The sequence below is a fragment of the Letharia lupina genome (assembly GCF_014066315.1).
Source record: "Letharia lupina isolate WasteWater1 chromosome Unknown contig_2, whole genome shotgun sequence".
Lineage (NCBI taxonomy): Eukaryota > Fungi > Ascomycota > Lecanoromycetes > Lecanorales > Parmeliaceae > Letharia > Letharia lupina.
Window position 1 is genome coordinate 231,174 of NW_023502971.1, and position 21,512 is coordinate 252,685.

General features: G+C 49.8%; 6 protein-coding genes across 6 annotated transcripts; 2 read left to right on the forward strand and 4 right to left on the reverse strand.

Annotated features, from left to right (window-relative positions):
• Window positions 1-78: 78 nt before the first annotated feature.
• On the reverse strand, window positions 79-948 carry HO133_004228 (uncharacterized protein; the record flags this gene model as incomplete). The annotated part of the gene is made up of 1 exon (XM_037295147.1): window positions 79-948. The coding sequence occupies one exon, from the start codon at window positions 946-948 to the stop codon at window positions 79-81; it is 870 nt and encodes a 289-aa protein (XP_037157148.1).
• A 1,865-nt stretch (window positions 949-2,813) lies between these two features.
• Window positions 2,814-3,413, reverse strand: HO133_004229 (uncharacterized protein; the record flags this gene model as incomplete). Its single annotated transcript, XM_037295148.1, has 1 exon — window positions 2,814-3,413. One exon carries the CDS (start codon window positions 3,411-3,413, stop codon window positions 2,814-2,816), a length of 600 nt encoding a protein of 199 aa, XP_037157149.1.
• A 1,715-nt stretch (window positions 3,414-5,128) lies between these two features.
• HO133_004230 (uncharacterized protein) lies at window positions 5,129-7,025 on the reverse strand (the record flags this gene model as incomplete). The annotated part of the gene is made up of 3 exons (XM_037295149.1): window positions 5,129-5,349; window positions 5,399-6,406; window positions 6,467-7,025. 3 exons carry the CDS (start codon window positions 7,023-7,025, stop codon window positions 5,129-5,131), a joined length of 1,788 nt encoding a protein of 595 aa, XP_037157150.1.
• A 311-nt stretch (window positions 7,026-7,336) lies between these two features.
• HO133_004231 (uncharacterized protein) lies at window positions 7,337-12,335 on the forward strand (the record flags this gene model as incomplete). The annotated part of the gene is made up of 9 exons (XM_037295150.1): window positions 7,337-9,377; window positions 9,705-10,018; window positions 10,101-10,274; window positions 10,324-10,680; window positions 10,730-10,925; window positions 10,982-11,057; window positions 11,114-11,567; window positions 11,640-11,787; window positions 11,878-12,335. The coding sequence occupies 9 exons, from the start codon at window positions 7,337-7,339 to the stop codon at window positions 12,333-12,335; spliced, it is 4,218 nt and encodes a 1,405-aa protein (XP_037157151.1).
• Window positions 12,336-14,473: 2,138 nt separating this feature from the next.
• HO133_004232 (uncharacterized protein) lies at window positions 14,474-15,903 on the reverse strand (the record flags this gene model as incomplete). Its single annotated transcript, XM_037295151.1, has 2 exons — window positions 14,474-15,677; window positions 15,767-15,903. 2 exons carry the CDS (start codon window positions 15,901-15,903, stop codon window positions 14,474-14,476), a joined length of 1,341 nt encoding a protein of 446 aa, XP_037157152.1.
• Window positions 15,904-17,013: 1,110 nt separating this feature from the next.
• Window positions 17,014-18,001, forward strand: HO133_004233 (uncharacterized protein; the record flags this gene model as incomplete). Its single annotated transcript, XM_037295152.1, has 5 exons — window positions 17,014-17,074; window positions 17,337-17,482; window positions 17,551-17,688; window positions 17,749-17,793; window positions 17,852-18,001. The coding sequence occupies 5 exons, from the start codon at window positions 17,014-17,016 to the stop codon at window positions 17,999-18,001; spliced, it is 540 nt and encodes a 179-aa protein (XP_037157153.1).
• Between the last annotated feature and the right edge of the window lie 3,511 nt (window positions 18,002-21,512).

A 21,512-nucleotide genomic window follows, 5' to 3' on the forward strand; every position in this document is an offset into this window, starting at 1 on the left:
TCTATACATCACATACCTGATATTTTAACAGCTACCACTATCATGGCTATCACTATTTATTATTCAAATAGCCTACTATCATATGGTAGCTATGATAGTGCCAGTCATGGTAGTGCCAGTCATGGTAGTGCCAGTCATGGTAGTGCCAGTCATGGTAGTGCCAGTCATGGTAGTGCCAGTCATGGTAGTGCCAGTCATGGTAGTGCCAGTCATGGTAGTGCCAGTCATGGTAGTGCAGTATGGTAGTGCAGTCATGGTAGTGCCAGTATGGTAGTGCAGTTGGTAGTGCCAGTCGTGGTAGTGCCGGTCATGGTAGTGGGTGGGTGCCAGTATGGTAGTGCCAGTCATGGTAGTGCCAGTCATGGTAGTGCGTTGGTGTGCGTCTGGTGTGCGTTGGTGTGCCGTTGGTGTTGGTGTGCGTTGGTGTGCCGTCTGGTGTGCTCTGGTGTGCCGCTGTGTGCCAGCCATGGTAGTGCCAGCCATGGTAGTGCCAGCCATGGTAGTGCCAGCCATGGTAGTGCCAGCCATGGTAGTGCCAGCCATGGTAGTGCCAGCCATGGTAGTGCCAGCCATGGTAGTGCCAGCCATGGTAGTGCCAGCCATGGTAGTGCCAGCCATGGTAGTGCCAGCCATGGTAGTGCCAGCCATGGTAGTGCCAGCCATGGTAGTGCCAGCCATGGTAGTGCCAGCCATGGTAGTGCCAGCCATGGTAGTGCCAGCCATGGTAGTGCCAGCCATGGTAGTGCCAGCCATGGTAGTGCCAGCCATGGTAGTGCCAGCCATGGTAGTGCCAGCCATGGTAGTGCCAGCCATGGTAGTGCCAGCCATGGTAGTGCCAGTCATGGTAGTGCCAGCCATGGTAGTGCCAGCCATGGTAGTGCCAGCCATGGTAGTGCCAGCCATGGTAGTGCCAGCCATGGTAGTGCCAGCCATGGTAGTGCCAGCCATGGTAGGCCAGAATGATGACTAGAATAGCTACTTATACTTCTAAATATAGAAATCCCAGTCGGGATATCCCATACATATACCATACCATGGTATGATACCACAGATATACCATACCGTGGTATATACCGCCAAGATCCCATACCATACCAGGTATGGGATCATGCAAATATCAATATCTCATACCATACCAGAGTATGGTATGGCAGGTCAATATCCCATACCATACCATACCTTTCCGGCCAGTAAATTAAATTTATAGAGTTAATTATACGCTTTCAAATAGTGTAGCGTAGACGAAATTTGATAAAGTATTCGTAAAGATATACTAAAAAACTAGTGAATTATCGAGCTTGCGAGAAGAGCCTCTCCGGCAGAAGCCCTCGGAGAGCCCTCAAAGAGTCCCCGGAGGGTCAAGGGGGTTTTAGGGGGTCTCCCCCTAAGTTTATCATAACTTCTCTCTCAATTCTCAGAGTTAGAAGAGGGTTTCCCCGTAAGTATATCATAATATCTCTCTCAATTCTTAATTCTCAGGGTTAGACTCCTTAAAATCTCTTAAGCCCTTCGGAGCTCTTTAAGGGCTCTCCGAGAGCTTATATCGGAGGGGCTGTTAAAGCAAGCTCGAAATTAATCAAATATCACTAAAATAATCAAATTTCGAGCTTACTTTGACAGCCCCTCCGATACAAGCTCTCGGAGAGCCCTTAAAGAGCCCCCGAAGGGTTTGAGAGGTTTTAGGAAGTCTCCCTGAGAATCAAATATCCAAAATCAGTACTCGGCAAGCTTTCCACTACTGGGAAGCCCGCGCCCCAGCATATATTATATTTAAAGTTTTTTAAAATCGTATCTAGCTCTAATTAGATTTTAAGATTTAATATCTTTATTAAGTTAAAAGAAATATCTAATATTCTATCTATACGCTATAAGAAGATATTTCTAGACTTTTCCTCTATAAGGTCGCTTTTCGAAAGTAGAATTAAGGCTATACTAATGCGAATATAAAACTTTCGATATAGACCTCTATACTATTATCGCGATCGCAGTTTTAAACTATACCCCTATATTCTTAATCATTAAGAAATCAAAAAGTTCTCGCAAGCACTCCCCCTCGAAAATCAAAAATTGAAATTTCTTGAATATCTTTACAATCATTACTCTTTATAATCTATAATTTTTAATAATCCTTTCTTATAATATCAAATAATTAATTTTAAGAATTTTAGAAGATTTTAATTTCGATATTATGAGATATAATAGAAATTAAGAATATACGCTTTACGTTAAAAAGTTACCTCGGCTATTCTATAATCGCCAAGACTTATCTAAAAAATCTTGAGATTTTTAAAAGATTTTTATTTTACTATATAGTAGATAATAAGAATATTTTAAAAATTAAAAGTCTTGAAGTTTATTATATTTTCTAATAGTTGTAAAGTTTTTAAAAAATTGTAATTTGTCGTTGGGAAGTTATTCTAGAAGTTTCATTTTTCAATTTTCGAGAGGGGGGTGCTTGCGGGAACTTTTTGGTTTCCCAATGATTAAGAATATAGGGGTAATCCGCTTTTACAGCAGCGCGGCTCCGATGGCGAACGAAGCGTCGTACTTATAGCATCGTGACTATAACCCACCCTCTCGCGACCAAGAAAGAGCACTGGCGCGGCCTATTTGCATGTTCCGCAGGTTATCAATGCGAGTAAGAACTTCATTCGCAATCAACGACAGAAGCATCATCAGAGTCAAATGGAACCCCTGTGAGCCAATTTTGAGAGGAGTGTGAAGTAGCGCTACCTCTTCCGCTTTTCTCTTCTATTTTACATCCTATCACTGAAATAATTGATCGTGGACTCTGATAATTCTTTGAGTTTCTTTTACTTGGCCCTCGGCTTGACTTTGATGTAGAAATCAACAGGTCTCAGGTTGAACCAGCCATCCTGTTTTAGCTGGTAGCTTGGGTCGGCCATTTCGATTCCCACGTCTTTCAGTATAGTGACAAGTGTAGTCATGTTCCACATCCATGCGTAATCTTTGCCAATACATACGCGTCTGCCGTTTCCAAACCATTTCTTGCTACCTTCGGGCAGCTTTTCAAACGCTTCGCCCACCATTGTTTCTGGGTTGAAAGTTTCGGGCCTTTCGAAGACGGCTGGGTCGCGATTCACGCCATGCAGCACAATGATCAAAGTCTGCTTGGCTGGGACATGATATTTGCCTCCACCTAGCAGAATTGGTCCTTGTGCGTCTGGCAAGGGCTCAATGTTGAACCCAGGTGCCGCCGCAGACAAACGTAGGCTTTCTCGTACGATTCTGGCGCAATATGGCAAGCTTTCCAGATGATCATGTGTGAACTCGCCATCACCGATGACCGAATCGATCTCTTCGCGGGCTTTCGTAACACACCCTGGATTCTTGAGCAGATAATAAATTGCACTTGAGATAACGCAGGGCGCCGTACTGGATCCGATGGGCATCGTCACAATCTCGTCGATAATCTCCTGTTCGCTAAGGGCTTAACCTGTTTCGGGGTCTTTGTCGTTCATCATGGAATACAACATGTCTTTTCGGTCAGCTGGATTGGGTTTTCGATAGTCAAGACATTCAGCAGCATATTGACGCATGGCTTTGGTGTCTTTCTCGAATTTAGATTGATAAAAAAAGCCAGTTTACAAGTCTGGGTCGAGTTGGTCGCTTGATCGCCTCCGACGTGGCTCCGTTCATCGCATTGATCATTGGTGGTTCTGGTCCAGTCAGGCAATTGAGCTTCCTGCCGTAGAAGTAGAGAGTGGTCGTTTCCAAGTCTAGCCGATGCAATAGACCATTGCTGAAACCGGAGAATCACCGCTCAAGGCCCGCCATTTCGCTGTCAATTCGGATGCACAATCACGCACTTGAATAAAACGATCAGCAACAGCTGCTGGAGTGATCAAGGGGGCCAGAATTCGATGATGAACGCCTCAGCTCGCCTCATCGTCGAATGCGGAAAAAGGAGAACTGTGCTCTGCATATCGGATCTCGACTGTGCAATCGACGAATTTGCGAAAGCGCTTCTGATCGCATATTTCTTCACAGAGAGCCACAATACCCACGAAGACAATCTGTTGGCCCAAGACAGTTATCTTGAAGATCTCGCCTGACATTACGATATCAATTGATGGAAACGCAGGATCGGGGCAAAGATACAATCACCGTACTTCTCCCACAGCTTCTGCAACGACGTCCATGTGTTGCTTGGATCCACGTCCAAAATGTTTCCCCACAAGGGAATGCCTGGTGGCTGTGGGATTTGCGTAGTCATCATTACGGCTGCTGCCAAACCCGCATGGGTAATAGAGATTTTGCAGAAGAGAAATATGGGCGTTGCAGAGACAGGAGGGGATGGTGGATTGGTAGCATACACGATCGCCAATAGGGGTCTTTCCTGAATCGGACTTACCCAGGGCCCCAGATTCTTGTCAATTTGGTATAGCCCAGATGAGGTGCACTGTTGCGGTGTTACTACTACAGCTGGGGATGCTGCAGCCATGCAGGCTAGCGATCAGAACAAGCGACAAGTAGCAGCTGCCCGCCGCCCCTGCTCCTCCACATACTCACCACCCAAAGCTCCAAGTCAATCATGCTACGATGGCGGATCGTATGGAGGAATGTTTGGTAAGAGACCTAATGGGCACAAAACACAAAGATTCGCAATAGTATTAGGATGCCAGGTAGATATTCTTTGGTGAGGAATCTTGGGCAGTCGGCGACCTCGAGTGGTGTCGACAAAACTAAGTACATTTGCATAGATAGTTTGAGTCACAAAGCTTTGCATTCGTGTCTCTCCAATCTTTGACGAACGGAAGCACCGAGTAGATTATCGTCTGCCAATCCTTTTTCTACGCTCTCTTGCAACCAACCACATGAAAACCACCATACCTCTCGGGTTTTATTACTGAGCCTTCTGCATCAAGCAAACCGCGCTCGCCTGCTACTTCTACGTCTCCTTTGGCAATACATGCATTGTCAGAAACCAATCCAATTTGTTGATCGAAAGCAGAACGTGTCAACTTTGCCATTGCCGTCAAATCTCTCTGGTATGTCACACTTCTCCTACTGCTCAGCATGCACATAACGCCCAACTCCATCTCTCTTTACACACCTATACCCGTCTCGCTTGGGTATGAAAATCACGCAATGATCGAGACAGGTATCATTCCTCGTCATCCCGATCAATAGTCTCACGGCCTCTTACTGCACCGCCAGTTGGTTTCCTTGCTTTCCCGGTGATGTCTTGCCAAGTCGCTCCAAACCTTCTACCCGTGCTGGCAAGTAGGCCTTCCTCTTCGTCCTCCTCAAGATCCTGATCAAGCTGATACGCATTCAGCTTGGGGGTTCGGAACAGCGATAGAAGAAAGATAACGAGGTACACAGCTAAAAAAGAACATTAGTCGGGGACGGGAATAGGTGACTACTTGCGTACCTAAGAATGCGATCTGAGCCCAGAAGGTCACATCACCGAAGAAAGAGAAGTCGATTGTGATGCTGTCAATGAAGGTACTGAGTACACTAGCAGTGCAGACATTCGCGGCAGCCTGAGAAGTAGACACTTCCGAGCAAGGCTTGATGGCCTTTCTGTGATTTGTGCAGTCAGGCTGATCATCAGGATGCCTGAGTGGACGATCGCAGAACGTTTGCGGGCCATAGTGGGCGTATTGTGGGGCAACCAACATGGCCACGGAGTATTGAATTGCCAGTGCCATCAACGTCAGCAAGATTGTAGCGAGAAGTAGCGCTTGAGGTGAAGTACGGCCTTTCCGAATCTGGAAAATCCTGAGCCAGAGGAATCGGATACCAATTGATGCCATGCCGACAACGGAGCTGAAGAAAAAGAAGAGCACCAGGAGGAGGAAGATGACGTAGTCGATTGGGAAGATTTTGGCAGACTTGACGAAGATCCAATTCATCGGGTTGAAGATCTTGTTGTGGCCCAGTACGTACCCGCAGTGGCTTTTGCAGATCGAGTTTTTCGCCTTGTCGATGAACGTGAGGAGCATGCACACCCAGACAAAGACTGCCACTAGCAGCAACAAGATGCCACCTATTAGCTTCAGAGGGCGGAACACAGCCTCTATCTTCGTCCAGGCTCTAAGAAGCCACCCCTGGCCCTCTCCGCTAGCCTCTGCTGCCAAGCGCTCACGGCGGACGAGAGTCCGCTCTTCTCTGACGAGGGCGTCGAGTTCGCGGCGATCCTTTGCAGGTAGTCCATCTTCCCGGCCTTCACTGCGCATTTCAAGTTGTCGCTGGCGCTCGCGGTTTTGTTCCAGCTCAGAGGCCGTATTCGCGCTTAATGTTGGCGCCGATATTGCTGGTGCCGACTTGATTAATGCAACGGGAAGTAGAGCGAAGCCTGCAGCGGTGTAGAGGGCGTAGATCAAGGTTCCAATGGTGATGAGCAGTCCAAGAGCGAAAGTCAAGGCACGTTCTCCATCTATCGTTGAGGTCGATGTCAGTGATAAAATCAATTGGACAAGACAGGTAGCTTGCTCACGGTTCTGATCCTCGATAATGTGCTTGAAAAAGTCTAGATCATAATGACCACCCTTGCGATCCTTTGCAATTGGCACAAAGAAGCCCACTAGGAAGATGATAATGACCAAGGCAATGAATGCAATGGTGTACCTGAAAGCCCCCCAGAACCTTGAGCCGATTGTCTGTTGACCTTCCTCAGACGCGACCTCATCGTATTCTTCATGCCAGAAGTAGGTGAAGGGTACGACAACCAGACAGAGTAATGCATCTAGAGAGAATAGGGTGTAGTAGACGATTCGTAAGGTGAGCTTTATGTTGTCGACTTGGTTCTGGGTAGCCCAATCTTTCCTGATGCCATGCTTTGAAGAGGTAGTAGACGAGACCAGCGCCACATCCACCGGTAAAAGTAGCACCGTGGCAAGTAATGAGGTGAGTGTGAAGATGGACACTATGGTCACAGTAGCAGATCGTTCATTGGGAGCCTGGTAGAGGTAGACGAAGATGGAAGCTATTGCAACCACGAGGACAACCACAACGGCGTAAACAACCCATATCAAGGTTGACTGAATGAGAGCCATGGCAGCTCTATGCTCCAGGATGGTAATCAGGAAAATAGAGGAGTCAAACTCGGTCGATATGGAGAAACGATGGCCGTTGGAAGAGAGGGGCAGGCCGGGAAACTTGCTTTGGCTGCATCATTGCAAATTGCACAGCCACACAGCACACCCTTGACGTCGATCATCATGCTAGCATTTGACAGCTCGAGTGTTCGACTGGATTGCCAGTTACCCTCTTCAACATCACTTCTTCTTCTACATCATTCACGCTCTGAACGATATTCTTTTTCACCCGAGCTTGATGTGCCCGTCATCGGTATCACGCTCTCATAATGCAGTGCTACACGGAGCTCACTCCTCCAACCGCAGTGACACATTCTTTAGCACTACCTTTCCTATCGGCCTCCGCGAATAACCTCGTCGTTGCAAAGACATCTCTGCTGCAGATTTTCTCGCTAAAGTCTGTCGTTACCCATGCCAATGACAGTTCAAGCCGCATTGCCCAGATCGCAAGCCAAAATCAGCGAGAGGATGCCAACGGTCCCGACTCCTCCCTTCCCCATTCTGCAACCGTGAAAGGCGATCGTCAACATACAACCAAGTTAGTATTGGTAGCACAATTTGAGCTCGCGGGAACTATCACCTCTCTCGCTCGCGTGAAAATCTTAAGATCTAAGTCTGGTGGCGAAGCTTTGTTGGTTGCTCTGAGGGATGCAAAACTCAGCTTGGTGGAGTGGGACCCAGAAAGATATAGCATTTCCACGATATCAATACATTACTACGAAAGCGAAGATATACTGAGCAGCCCATGCGAGCCTGATTTGGGATCGTGTGTCAATTACCTGAGCGTGGATCCAAGCAGCAGATGTGCGGCTCTGAAGTTTGGGGTCAGACACTTGGCAATAATACCGTTCCACCAAGTCGGAGATGACCTCGTTATAGATGACTACGATTCTGAGTTGGACGGAGAGCGACCAGATAGAAAGCAATCTACCTCCAAAGCTGCTGCTGAAGGTGGTCCAGATGAGAAGACGCCTTATGCTGCGTCTTTTGTGCTATCACTGCTGGCTCTTGACCCTTCTCTATCTCATCCAATACACCTCTCCTTTCTATACGAATATCGGGATCCCACGTTCGGCATCCTATACTCGCAAGTAGCCACGTCGTCAGGCTTGCTTCATGAGCGGCGCGACAATGTTTCTTACGCAGTCTATACTCTTGATCTAGAACAGCGCGCTTCGACGACTTTGTCGTCAGTCAACAACCTTCCATACGACCTTTTTGCAGTGGTACCTCTTTCACGCCTTGTGGGAGGAGCATTGCTAGTGGGCGGTAATGAGATGATTCATGTCGACCAGTCCGGCAAAACCAATGGTGTAGCTGTCAACGACTTTGCCAAGCAATCTACAGCTTTGGCGATGCTCGACCAGTCTGACCTGAACATGAGATTGGAGGACTGCGTGGTCAAGCAGCTTGGGCATGATAACAGCGACTTGCTGATTATACTCAGTACGGGTGAACTTGCCATCCTTTCTTTCAAGATCGATGGTAGATCGGTATCTGGACTCTCGATACGCCGCGTGCAACCCACGGACGGTGGAAATGCCATCCATACTAGTCCATCGTGCGCATCAATCGTTGGGCGCAGTAGGATGTTCGTCGGCAGCGAAGATTCAAGTTCATTAGTACTTGGCTGGTCTCGGAAATCGGAACGTTTAAAACGAAAACCCTCTCGAACGCAGATGGACATTGACGGCGACGAGGATGAAGTAGACGTTGATGAGGAAGAGATTGACGAAGACGAGGATGACTTGTATGCCGAGACAAAGCCTGAGACAAAGCGCCAGGAGCAAACCCTGTTAGTATCAGATGCCGATGCGGAGGAAGATTACACTTTTCGCTTGCATGATTCAATGTTCAACTCTGGACCCATGACTGGTATAGCTATAAGGCATTCGCTCGCTACAGACACTAATCTTGCCTTGAAGGCCCCGTCCAATACTGAACTTCTGATCGCGAGCGGGCGTGGTAGAGCTGGGGGACTTACAACGTTCCAGCGTGGGGTGACCACGACACAGGTAGATCAACCCAAGATCCAGAACGTACATGGCGTGTGGTCGATCTGTACGAAGCGAAGTCAAGAAGACGGCCGTGGCGATAGACACGACAAATACATAATTGCATCTGTCACTAACGACACAGGTGACGAGAAATCAGCAGTATATTCCATAAACCCCTATGACGGTGGTATTGTAGAACTATTGGAGACAGACTTTGATGCAGATACTGGCGCAACTATTGATGTCGGAACGCTGAATGGGGGAACCAAGATGGTTCAGGTTCTGCAAACCGAATTGCGTTCTTATGACCAAGGTGAGTCCGATTTCATATTCAGTCGTCTTGACTTCAGCATCATTGCGGGACGGAGGGGCAACAGTTGGTGGCCAGGAAGCCATACTACCGTGCTTGACGGAGCTCACCACACAGATGGAGATCACTATGTCCAATCAACGGCGAGTCGACGACGCCACGCAAAGTGCGTAGTGGCAAACATGGTGTTACATATGTCGATCATGTCTGATAGCATCAATACAAAATACATTTCCGCCACCATTAGCCCATTGTATCCACCGTGCTTGCAGTGCTATATCGACATGTGCCCCGGAACGTTCGCATTGATCAAACAGCTAACTATCTCAGACCTCGGTCTTGCTCAGATCTACCCATTAACGGATGAAGAGAGCGATACTGGACCTAAAGCCATCAGCGCAAGCTTCGCAGATCCCTATGTCTTACTCATCCGAGACGATTCTAGCGCTGTTGTCCTAACAGCCGATGAGAACGGTGATCTTGACGAAGTTTCGCAATCAGAAGCATTCAAAGCTGGCAAATGGTTGTCAGGCTCGCTGTACGAAGACTCCAATGACATCCTACGACTGGAATACCCAGAAGAAAGTGAAGACGAAGCAGGCAATGTGCTTATGTTTCTATTGAACGCAAAAGGAGGCCTACAGGTTCGTCGAACACTCCCATCTTATACCTCTTTTTAGGACTATACTTTTCATACTTCCTGACTGAGCTAATCGGTCTTGATAGGTATATCGTCTGCCAAATTTAAACAAACCCGTCTACCTCGCAGAGGGTCTTAGCTTCTTGCCGCCTTTCTTATCCCCAGAGTTTAGTGGCCGTCGCTCCTCCGCCAAAGAGGCTCTGACCGAGATCTTGGTAGCAGAGCTTGGAGATTCCACCCATAAATCTCCATATATGATCGTATGGTTTCTCTTTGCAGCGCAAGATCCACATTCTGACTGAGTCCTAGCTTCGCTCTGCAAATGAGGACCTCATCATCTACCAGCCATACCAATCACCCATCGAAGGTAGTAAAGACACATCACTTAGATTTCTTAAGATACCGAATCCGCATCTACCGAGGACGCCGAAGGAAGACCCCGCAGACGTCGAAGAAAGAGAACAAGAGCGGCGTCAGCCTCTTCGATCACTGCATGACATTAGCGGCTACAGTGCAGTATTCATGCCAGGACAATCTCCGTGCTTCATCATTAAGTCTGCGTCCAGTCCACCAGGAGTCATCGATATGTGTGACGGCTCGGTCAAGAGCCTGACTCAGCTGCATTCATCGACCTGTCAGAAAGGATTCCTCTACATCGATGGAGAAGTAAGCCGAGCATGATCAAACGTCAAACATTTTTGCTGACCGAAACCAGGGCATAACTCGCGCAGCTCAACTTTCTTCGCAAAGTCGGTACGAGACAGGCTGGGTTACAAAAAGAGTCCCACTTGGTGAAGAGATCCATGCCCTTGCCTATCACGAGGAGATGGATGCCTATGTCCTTGGCACATGCACCATCGTCGATTTCAAGCTACCAGAAGACGAATTTCATAGTCATTGGACTGCTGAAGGTATACATACAATGCACAACCGACGAGATAGTATGCAGCCCGGCTGACACGGTTAGAAACCGCATTCCTCCCTCAAGCTGAACAAGGCTCCATTAAGCTACTAGACCGCAAAACTTCATTAATCATCGACCAGTAAGTCCTATGCCCACTTCATTGCAGCGGGGCGAGGGCAGCTAACCAAGTACCAGCCACTCCCTCTCTCCCTCTGAAGTCGTAACCTGCATCCAGACTCTCTCCCTCGAAGTCTCCGAACACACCCACGAGCGCCAAAATCTCGTCTGCGTCGGCACGGCCCTGCTCCGCGGCCCAGACCTCCCCTCTCTAGGCAACATCTACATTTTCGCCGTTATTCCCGTCGTGCCTGAACCCGACCATCCAGAAACCGGTCGTGCCCTCAAGCTCATTGCCAAAGAAGAAGTCAAAGGCGCCGTGACCTCCGTCTCTGGAATCGGCACGCAGGGATTCTTACTAGTAGCACAGGGGCAGAAATGCATGGTCAGGGGATTAAAAGAAGATGGGTCACTGTTGCCCGTGGCGTTTTTGGATATGCAATGTTATGTTAGTGTGGTGAGGGATTTGGAGGGAACGGGATTGTGTTTAATGGGGGATGCCGTGAAGGGGGTTTGGTTCTGTGGATATACGGTACGAGACTCCTCCCCAATACCCCGTTACAGTCGTCACCCACAGAAGAGATGCTGACCAAATTGGCTATAGGAGGATCCATACCAACTCCGTCTCTTCGGCAAATCGCCCCACGCAATCGAAGTGATAACAGCCTCCTTCCTCCCTTCGGACAAACAGCTCTACATAGCCGTCGCGGACGCAGACTGCAACATCCACATTCTGCAATTCGACCCTGAGCGTACGTCTCCACTTACTCCCACACCTATCCACCCGTCTCAAACACATCCATATAAAAAAACTGACTGTGATGGTCACTAACGCCTCATAGATCCCAAATCCCTCTCCGGCCACCTCCTCCTCCACCACACCACCTTCCACACCTCCCACTACCCCTCAACAATGACTCTCCTCCCCTCCCCCTCCCCCTCTCCCTCCGCCACCGCACCGGTCTCGGGCCCAATACTCATAACGACCCAATCCGGCTCCCTGGCCCTGCTATCACCCCTCTCACCATCCGCACACCGCACACTCTCAAGCCTGCAATCGCATCTCCAGAACACCCTACCGCACGCTCTGGGGCTGAATCCGAGATCGTACCGGCTACCCAGTTCGGGGAGTCTGGGCATGGATGGAGGGATGGGACGGGGAGGCGTCGTGGACGGGAATGTGTGTAAGCGGTGGATGGAAGGTGGGAGCTGGAGGAGGTGGGGTGGTGATGGTGCGGAGGAGGGCGAGGAAGGCGTTCGGAGGCTTTTGAGAGAGGTTGCTGGGCTTGGGATTTTGTGATATCGGACATCTATTTCTCATTTATTTGTCATTGAGCTAGCTATGCGCTTAGATATTATAATTTCCTTGTCCTACCGATCTATGACTACAGCCATAAGCGCCATCGCTAACTGTGAAGCCAAAGCCTTGCCTGTGAATGCTATGGGTAAAAAGAGAATCGCCACATGTTCCTCGCCTCATACATGCAACGGACAGCAGTAACTCGGCTGCTACAGCACAGAGCAGCGATTCGGGTGATAGCTCGACGCTTGCCACAAACCCCCATGATAACAATCCAGCGTCCCCTCCACCAACCCTGACCACCTCGACGCCCACGAGCTCGAAGCCGACTCTTCCAAAGCATATAATTCTGCAGCAAGTTGTTCCCCGGCAAGCCGATCGCACGCCCCGTCCCGCAGCCCGTCGCCGGGCACGACGGCATCGGGCGTCGGTGCATGATGTTCCTCCATAAGCAGCGCGGGATCGAATCGCATCTGCGCCAAAGCATCTGGGAAGAAAGAGGCAAGGCGCCCGAGTCAGTCAGCGGCGGCGATGGCTGCCGTGAAGGCTTCAGGCGGCGCCGAGGAGGGCAAGCGCACTCTCGAAGGCTTTGACGACTTTGACATCTGGAGGGGAAGCATCAGCGGGGAACGGGATGGTGTGAGGGAGGGAGGCAGGGAGAGACGTAGACGTACAATGTAACCGCTTCTCCTCCAGACTTTCTTCCCTTTGCTGGACGAAGGCCATTCTCGTCCGTAGCCTACCATACTTGAATCAGCCAAACTCTCTCCCACCGGGCTCGGAAGTGAGCCGTCTCGACCAAGACCCCCCGAGAGAGAGAGAGAGAGAGAGAGAGAGACAAACCGCTTCCCAGCCCTCTCCTCCTCACCCGCAACGCCAGCCGTCGTCCACGCGTAAAAAACCTACTTGCCTCATAAGCCCCGACTCCGCAACAAGCCAAGAACCGCCAACGCCGGCGAAAGAAAGCAAGAAAGAAAGCGAGCCCCCCCACACACCTGAACCAACTCCTCAAACTCCCGCCCCACCCCCTCCTCAACCCTCCCACACTCCTCCATCCTTTCCCAAAACCTCCCCTCCAACCCCTCCCAATCGAACGCTCCGATCTGCTCCCTCGCGCCATCCACCGCACCGCTCTCCGTCCCCTCGAACCCCTGCCCCCCGCCAGCCGAACCGCCGTCTCCGACCGGGCCCTCGACGCCGGCATCCCCCGTCGCGTGGGACGGATGGATCGTTTTCGGCGGGGAAGGGTGGTGGAGCGAGGGGGAGCGGGGGGGGGGGGGGGGGTGGGGGAGTCGGGTCGAGGAGAGTGGGGGTTGGTGATGCTGGGTGGGAGGGGGAGGGGGGGGGGTCGGTGGTGATGGTGGTGGGTTTGGCGGGTGTGTCGTTGGTGTTGTTGGTGTTGGGGTTTTGCTCTTGCGACATGGTGGACGGGTGGGAGGTGTGCGGTTGGGTGGGGAATGAGGAGAGGAGGGTAAGGGAATGAGAGTCAAAGGGGTGGAGAGGAGAGGAGAGGAGACGGGGGATTGGTTGTTGTTGGATGGGGATTGAGAGGGGAGGTCGTCCTTTGAGGTATGTGGACTGAAGAGACGGGATTTTGACTGTGGGAGAGGTGTCCTACGTGGTCATTTCAACACACCGGAGATGTTTCCGTGAGCTCGAGCTTCATAGCCTCCACATCGGAGGTAGATTTCGTCGGGATTATTAGATTTCGCGCCTTCTGTTGCCGGAATATTTGATCCGACGTCTACGAATTACTACAAATATCGCTTCCGGCAGCATACACACCAATAAGATTGCAAATGATCCTAGGCTTTGCACATTCATTGGTGGTTGCTCGCATCTGTACATTATAGAGAATGGACTGCTATCTGGTCCAACATAGGATTAAGTAGAACGCTCAAGAATGGGGATGCCTTCGTAGGGCTTGGAACCTTTTGAAACACACAACTCGATATTGAACACCATGTTTTCTCCTACTGAAGTCATACCAAATCCAGATCCATCATCGTTGAGACGGGCAGATGGCCTCCGTTGTTGCACCCGCTGATCAAACTTAACTCAATTCAAAGATATGCCCCGGGGAATACCGTTTTCACTGACACCGAACGCCATACAATCTCGAATATCATTTCATCGCGTTATCGCTGGCCAGCCTCAAGTTGACCCGGTGTCGTAGTGGCACCGTTGTTAATCTCCGGGGCCCCACCTCCAACATTATCATTGCCAGAATCATTGTTCCTCCTGAATGGGTTTGACACGCTGGGCATCGAAGGAGTCATGCCTCGCATTCTCGACCTCCAGGTGTTTGGCTCTTCAGTCTCGATCGTGGTCGCGTTATTGGCATTCGAAGCGAGTGCGCGCTGATTTGCTGCCGGACGTCTTGACGGGCGTCGCTGAGAAGGAAACCCGTACCGATCTCGTGCATTGTCTTCTATACCGAGATGCAAGAAGCGGCCAGGGAGCAGCATCCTTGGCCTACCGTTGCTATGACCCATGAAAGCGTATTGAGGTGGATTGGGCATATCCCCCCTCGCACCAGCAGAGTGGCGGCCAGCATGTCGTTCAGCATCAGCAGCGGCTTCGCCTTCTGGGCGTGGCTTCGCTACGTAGTAATCCGCTTTGCACAAGGGACAACAAGCACGACGGCTGGTCAGCCAGGGGTCGAGACAGCTAGCGTGGAATGCATGGCCACATGTCAATCCTCGAACGTCGTCATCATCTTCGAGAGTGTCCAAGCAGATAGCACAGGAGTCACCAGGATTCGCCAGCATTTCGGTAGGAACAGCCATCTGGATCTGATCGTCATCATCGAGCTCTTCCTGTGTTTGTTCTTCCGATGAAGTGGCGGCATTAGGCGTAGCTTCAAGTGTCCCTTTCGCGTCTTCCGCTTTCACTTCGGACTTCTTAGTCTCTGCGTCGCTCGGTTGCTGCTCTTCTGGGGCCGCGAGGGTTTCGGGAGCCTTTGTAGATCGTGGGCTGTCCTTATTCTCCTCCGTTATATGGCTTTCTGCGGGGGTTTGTGGTCTCTTCACTTCTTCCGATTGTTTTGCCATTGGTATCGCTCCATCAGCATTTCTCAGACTGGCGGCCCTACTTCCCGAAGGAGCAGCAACTCCCCCAGCAGTAGGTAGACCTTCTTCGGCACGTGTAGTCATCCATGCTTTGTATTTCATTAGAGGAAAGCGCTCGTTGACTTCCTCCATTGACATCAATTTTTTCTCTCTTCTCCGTCTGTGCGTCCTCGGCAACGCCGTCATGTCTATTGGTTCGCCATTTTCGTCCTGTTGCGCCCGACGATTCCTTTGATTGTACCTGAAGCAGTACTTGACACCTACGATAATCCTACGAGTGGGTTGTTAGCTCATATTGTAATTCAGATAACTTGAGTAGGGTGAATGGTCATTCGAATCCGGATGCGCCGCGAGACTTACCATAGATTTGTGAACACGACGCCAAAGCCCAAGGCCACAAAGAAGAGTAAGGGAGAGCTGGTCGGTCCTCCACCACCGGAATTGGGAGCGGCTGATGATGATGCTGTGGGAGAAGGAATCACGGTGCTCGAAGGCATTTGGGTCGTTGCTGCTGAGGTGGCCATATTTACTACCGTTTATACTAAGAGTATGGCTCGATTTGCTGAGGTTAGACTTGGCCGGTCGAGCAATTATACAAATATCAATGGTGGTGAACTGCAATGTCTTCCTTGAGGTAGAAAGTCGGCTGACGGAAAGCTCGGGGTCTTGTGAAGTGTTGTGAGAACCTTTTCCACGTAGCTAAAAGCGCGCGGTTGTCATCCAGCTCATTGTACGTGTCAAGTTGGCTATTGAATGAAAAGATTGAAGTGCATTGGGATAGGAAGTGTCGAATAAGGCGAGTGGGAGAGAAGGCGATGGGTGGTGATGGTGACGAAAGACGAGTCTGACACTTCCGTGATCTCCGAAGAGGGGGGGGGGGCGGAAGCCTTATGTTGTCAGGGTCACAAGAAACAAGACATAATTCTCAAGCAAGTATCCATAGACAGTAGTGAAAGAGATGATGTATAGATGAGATCAAACACAATTTCAACGCCGTGTCGCAGAGGGCGAATTACTGTATGATGAGTGAGAAGATAGAGCTTGGAGATGAAATGAAAAGGGTTGGAAGGGCTGGTGGCGGCAAGATGACTGGAAGCTTGGCAAAATTGGCCTTATTTCTCGCTTGAGCGGGAATTTCCCTAGCCTAACGCGAGTCGGAAGGCAACTAAAAAACCCCCTCCCCTAAAGATTAAGCCCGGGCCCCCCCCCCAAGCCGCAGGCCTGGAACTGGATCTTCAGAAGATGCTCTCGTGACTCTATACGATTACGACGCTTTGTTTATAATTTTCCCACTTCTTCCTCGCACTTCAGTAGGTAGTACCTTAGTCTACTTGTACTCTTTGGAGTCGCCCATATTCTAGGCGTAAAGCAATCAATCATCTTAGCAGTGTTGAGACTCGAGTTGCGAGGAATTACCTACTAGTATTCCCTTTGTTTGCGGGGTTGGTCCTCGTAAACTTCCTTTCATTGGACCTCTTCTCCCGCAGACAATCTAATCCCCATTCATCACCATCACCAGACAGATTCTCACCCAGACTGTCACACCACCAAAGCTCAAAGATTGATTATCTTGCCTCGAAACTTGATTTTCCAATCGTTCGACCAGCATGACCGACAGTGATGGCAAGGCTACCAATCCCGTCGTCTTCTTCGACATTGCGCTTGGAGGTAAGAGAATAGTATGATTCGCAGCTTGTGTCAACCTACATCACTTTTCCGGTCTATTGCTGCTGTATGCTGATCTGGCAAACATTGCATCTTCTCCAATGTTACTTGGCTCGAGCTGCAGGATGAGGCCATCTCTACCCTGCCAATTTGCTCGCTCAGGCCTAGTCCATCTCACCATCGTGGTCTAAGCCTCATCCGTTGACTCCAATTGGTCACTGTCATCGCTCCTCTGCAGTTGTACTTACCCCTCTGATACTTGCAGGGGAGCCATTGGGTCGAGTGAAGATGGAGCTCTTCGCCAACGTCACACCCAAAACCGCGGAAAATTTTCGCCAATACTGCACAGGTGAGAACAAAAATCCTCAGGGACGACCGCAGGGCTACAAAGGCAGCAAATTTCACCGGGTTGTATGTCAGAAATCGACCATTCCCTCTTCGGCTGGATGCTGACGACTATGCCATCTGGTTGATCGCAGATCAGAGAGTTCATGATCCAAGGTGGAGACTTCCTCAATGGCGATGGCACCGGCAGTACCTGCATTTACGGCACGAAAGCTTTTGCGGATGAGAATTTCCAGCTGAAGCATGATACGCCCGGGTTGCTAAGCATGGCTGTTAGTACTTCACTTGTGCAGGTATTGTCACAATTGCAGCGGATGCTCATGCTTTATTAGAACTCCGGCAAAGACAGCAACGGCTGCCAATTTTTCATTACCACTGTATGTCTTCCTCCGTTAGACCTCACAGTGTGGTCAAACCGCTGAAAGCTTTGTTCAGGTTCCCACGCCATTCTTGAATAATAAACATGTCGTCTTCGGCAAGGTTATCGACGGGATGGATGTTGTGCACAAGGTCGAGAACACCCGAGTGAGAGGCGAAAGCAAGCCTGCGACAGATGTCACAATCGCACAGTGCGGCGAGATGTAATTTAGTCACAATTTCATGAGGCAGAAAGCAAAATGCGAATCCAGCAGGCATTATTCAAGCTGTCGGTTCGCCAATAACTCTTGACAATTCCAGTACTGACAACTGCATAGTATCCTGCATTTCCGTCTGCATAACGAAAGATGCCTGCAGCAATGAGTCATGCAGTACGCAGACATGTAGACCCGAGAAGATCATCTACAGCATGGTACGAAAGTCAGATATCAAAACACTGCTCATCACCAAGGCTTGCTACTTTCCAGTGCTATCGACCCCTAGACGCTTCCGTACCTTCCAGCAAGCCTGCAGGCACCCTTTGAATAGGTTTTGGAGACCTGAACCTCTCCATCTGCGCAATTTTCCCTTCAACTTTAATTCACTCCAGTTCCGCCACGCTCAGGACCGTTCTTGGCCTGCCCGACACTTCTTTTTTCGCCACCGCAACGCCTTTTCTTCCCTACGAGGACCATAGATGCCTAAGGGATAGTGAAGAAAATCAGACAGAAGCAGAACATTGTCATTATCATCTTTAGTACCCCCTGGAGTTTTCAATGGGATATCAAGGATCTTGCTCCACTTCGGTCTTTCGCCCTGCTTCTCGATCGGCCTGTCCATGGCCCCACTCGCTTCCTGTGGCGGTTCCCTTATTAAATTCCACCTTTGTCCATCCCCAGGGTCCCAATCAATAGCATTCTTTTGATTGTCGTTGAGGTCCAACATCTTCAGCGTGATGAGGGTGCCTGTGTCGCTGTAACAACACTCAAAACTCGCCTCCCAGCCCTTGCGAGCCAGGCGCGCAATGTAGGTGTATCCCTTTTCAGTGCACGTCTCGGACATTCAGATATCCTGCTCTGGATTTTCATCTATGCATGCTTTACCATCAACAATAACGAAACGGTAGACAGCCACGAGTTGCGAGGGCTTGTCGATCAAATTCTCCTGGCCTGTATTTCCTCTGTCCGAATTGGTAGACATCCTTCTGCAAGTTCAATTTCAGAATGAACAGAATGTACAGATGGGAATGATTAATGAGGAGGACATTGTAAGCCTTTCTGTAGGGAAGTCTCAAGGTATAATCTTTCGAGATATTTGATTGCTGATTGCCTATCTATGTGTTGGTCAGTTTCTTTGTGTTTCGAGCTCGTTGGTTTCGATTGATACCGCTGCAAGTATCCACGAGCAAACTTGAAGCATACACCCTTCAAGCAAGCGGCTTCTCGAACAAGACCGTATCTTGTCCTGTCGTGCCGGGGCATAGGGTTTCTTGACAGCTCCAGCGCTATCACCATTCAAGACTCTACGGGTGGAGGCGGCTGGCGGCCCCGAGCAATCTAAGAAGCAGGACATCTTCCCGACGACGAACAAACACAGTCGATCAGCATTGGTTCTTGCGCTCGCTGAGACGACTCCGCCAGTCCCCGCACAGTGGTTGCATTCCAAAGGGGTGTCCCAAAATGTCGTCCTGCATAAAGCTAATACATTTGGTACACCACAACAAATCAAACGAACCAATCAGGGCTACGCGTCACATTTTGTGGGGTTTGCCCCTTCGCTGTGGGTGAATCCCCTCTTGCAACCTCTTGCACTGCACAACCCCTTCAACTGGCCAGCAACTTTCTTGCTCAAGCTCAACGATGAATCGAGCTGCGCAGGGAACGACTCCGTCTATTATCATCAATCGCACCATGTTCATCCGATCCACCTGCTCGCTCGGCTTAATGGCATTCAGTCTTCCAATTAGCATCCTGGCCAGAACTTGCAACGTCCCTCAAGTCAGAGCAGCTTCCGCACGGCTAGGGATGCACATTCACAAGTGCCCATCCAGGCCGTTCCACTCCAGTATCCGCACGCTACAACAATCCCAAGACAGAGACACCGCCTCTTCGAAACCCTCCACAAAAACCACTCCTCCCCCTACCAACCTAGAAAAGCAGTCGGCCCAAGCACAGGCGCCGACGAACGACGAAATAGAGCGCTTCATCCCCGGATTTTCCAACCTCGGCGTAGACGCAAAGCTAGCGCACATCCAAATATTGAAAAGCCTTGGGAAGTATGATCCAAAGTGGAAGCCAGGGGCGTACGAGGCGTTGACGATGAAGGAGAAGGAGATCCAGGACGCGGACAGGTGGTATAAGAAGGCGTTTCGGAGCATAGCATGGGGCCCGACCATCTTGATCCAAGCTATTATCGCTATGATCTCGTTCTGAGGATGGGGAACGGGATTGGGATGTGGAGAGGAAAGGGGCTGGGATGGGACGGGGTGGCTGCGGGAGATAAGGACAGAGGGTGTGATATGAGGCATTACATACTTTACTGCCGTGGGCAAGCCAAGCAGAGTATTCCAACACAAAAAGAGAGAATCATAATAGTGGTATGCCGCTCTGCCACCATACTTCCTCTTCCTCGAAACGACCCATCCACAAACTACGTTACTCGTCCCAGCCGTCAGCAACCAAGACAAGTAGTGGGGTCCAATCTTCGCCAGCTGCGTCGACATGCATGACATGTGGACCTCAAAAGAAAACGCACGTCGCTCACTCCATGTATCCTACCCAAATCTTCATCTCATCCAACTAAGTACTCTACAGAATTCAAATCCCCACCACCCTCAATATAAATGAATGAATGAACGAATGAACGAATGAATGAAGATCAGCAACCCAACCACCCCCTTCGCAACCATACTGATCCCGTATTCCAAATGTCAATATACAAATACCACCTACCCCCAACGATGATGTTGTTGTTCAGCAGCCTCGAACGGAAAGGGATTGAAAAAGTGGCCAGAAGCCGAGCCTCAAGGTATCTTGTGGCAATATGATTGATTAGTCGGTTAGTCAGTGTGTCTGGCGAACTGGTTGAAGGGCTCTTAGAAAGGAAGGATGGAAGGATGAGAAAGGGGGAGGGGGGGATGACATTGTATACAACATACCGCCCGCACCCCTCTCTGGCTTTGTAAGAAAGTTGTCTATAGCGCTGATAAAAGGAAGAGGGAAAGGAGAGGGGGAGGGGAGGGGAGGGGAGGAAAGGAAAGTAAAGGAAAGGAAAGGAAAGGAAAGGAAAAGAAAGGAAAAGAAAGGAAAGGAAAAGGAAAAGAAAAGGAAAAGGAAGGGAAAGGAAAAGAAAGGAAAAGGCAAAGCGGACCACATCCCCACAATCCGGAGACCGATATACCGAAGCCAGCAGGGGAATAATAACGAAAATGAATTTATAATAGCTGTTTTCAAGACGAATGTACAGGTGTGTTGCGATCGATGAGTGGGGTGGGGGGTGTTCAAGCTCGCAAGAGAGAGATTTCTTCTAGAAAAAAATACACTCTCGATTCTCTTCCTTAGGTGCTTTCCGATTTTAATCAGAATATAGATGTAAGAAGGCTTGTCACGACGATTGTATCCGACCACATAAGTGGAGGAAGGACGAGGAGGGGGAAAAAGGGGGATGACGGGATGAGATCCGGGCGGAGACGGAAGTTGGGGTGGTAGGTATGTAGTGGACATTGGCAAGGCTGCTATTT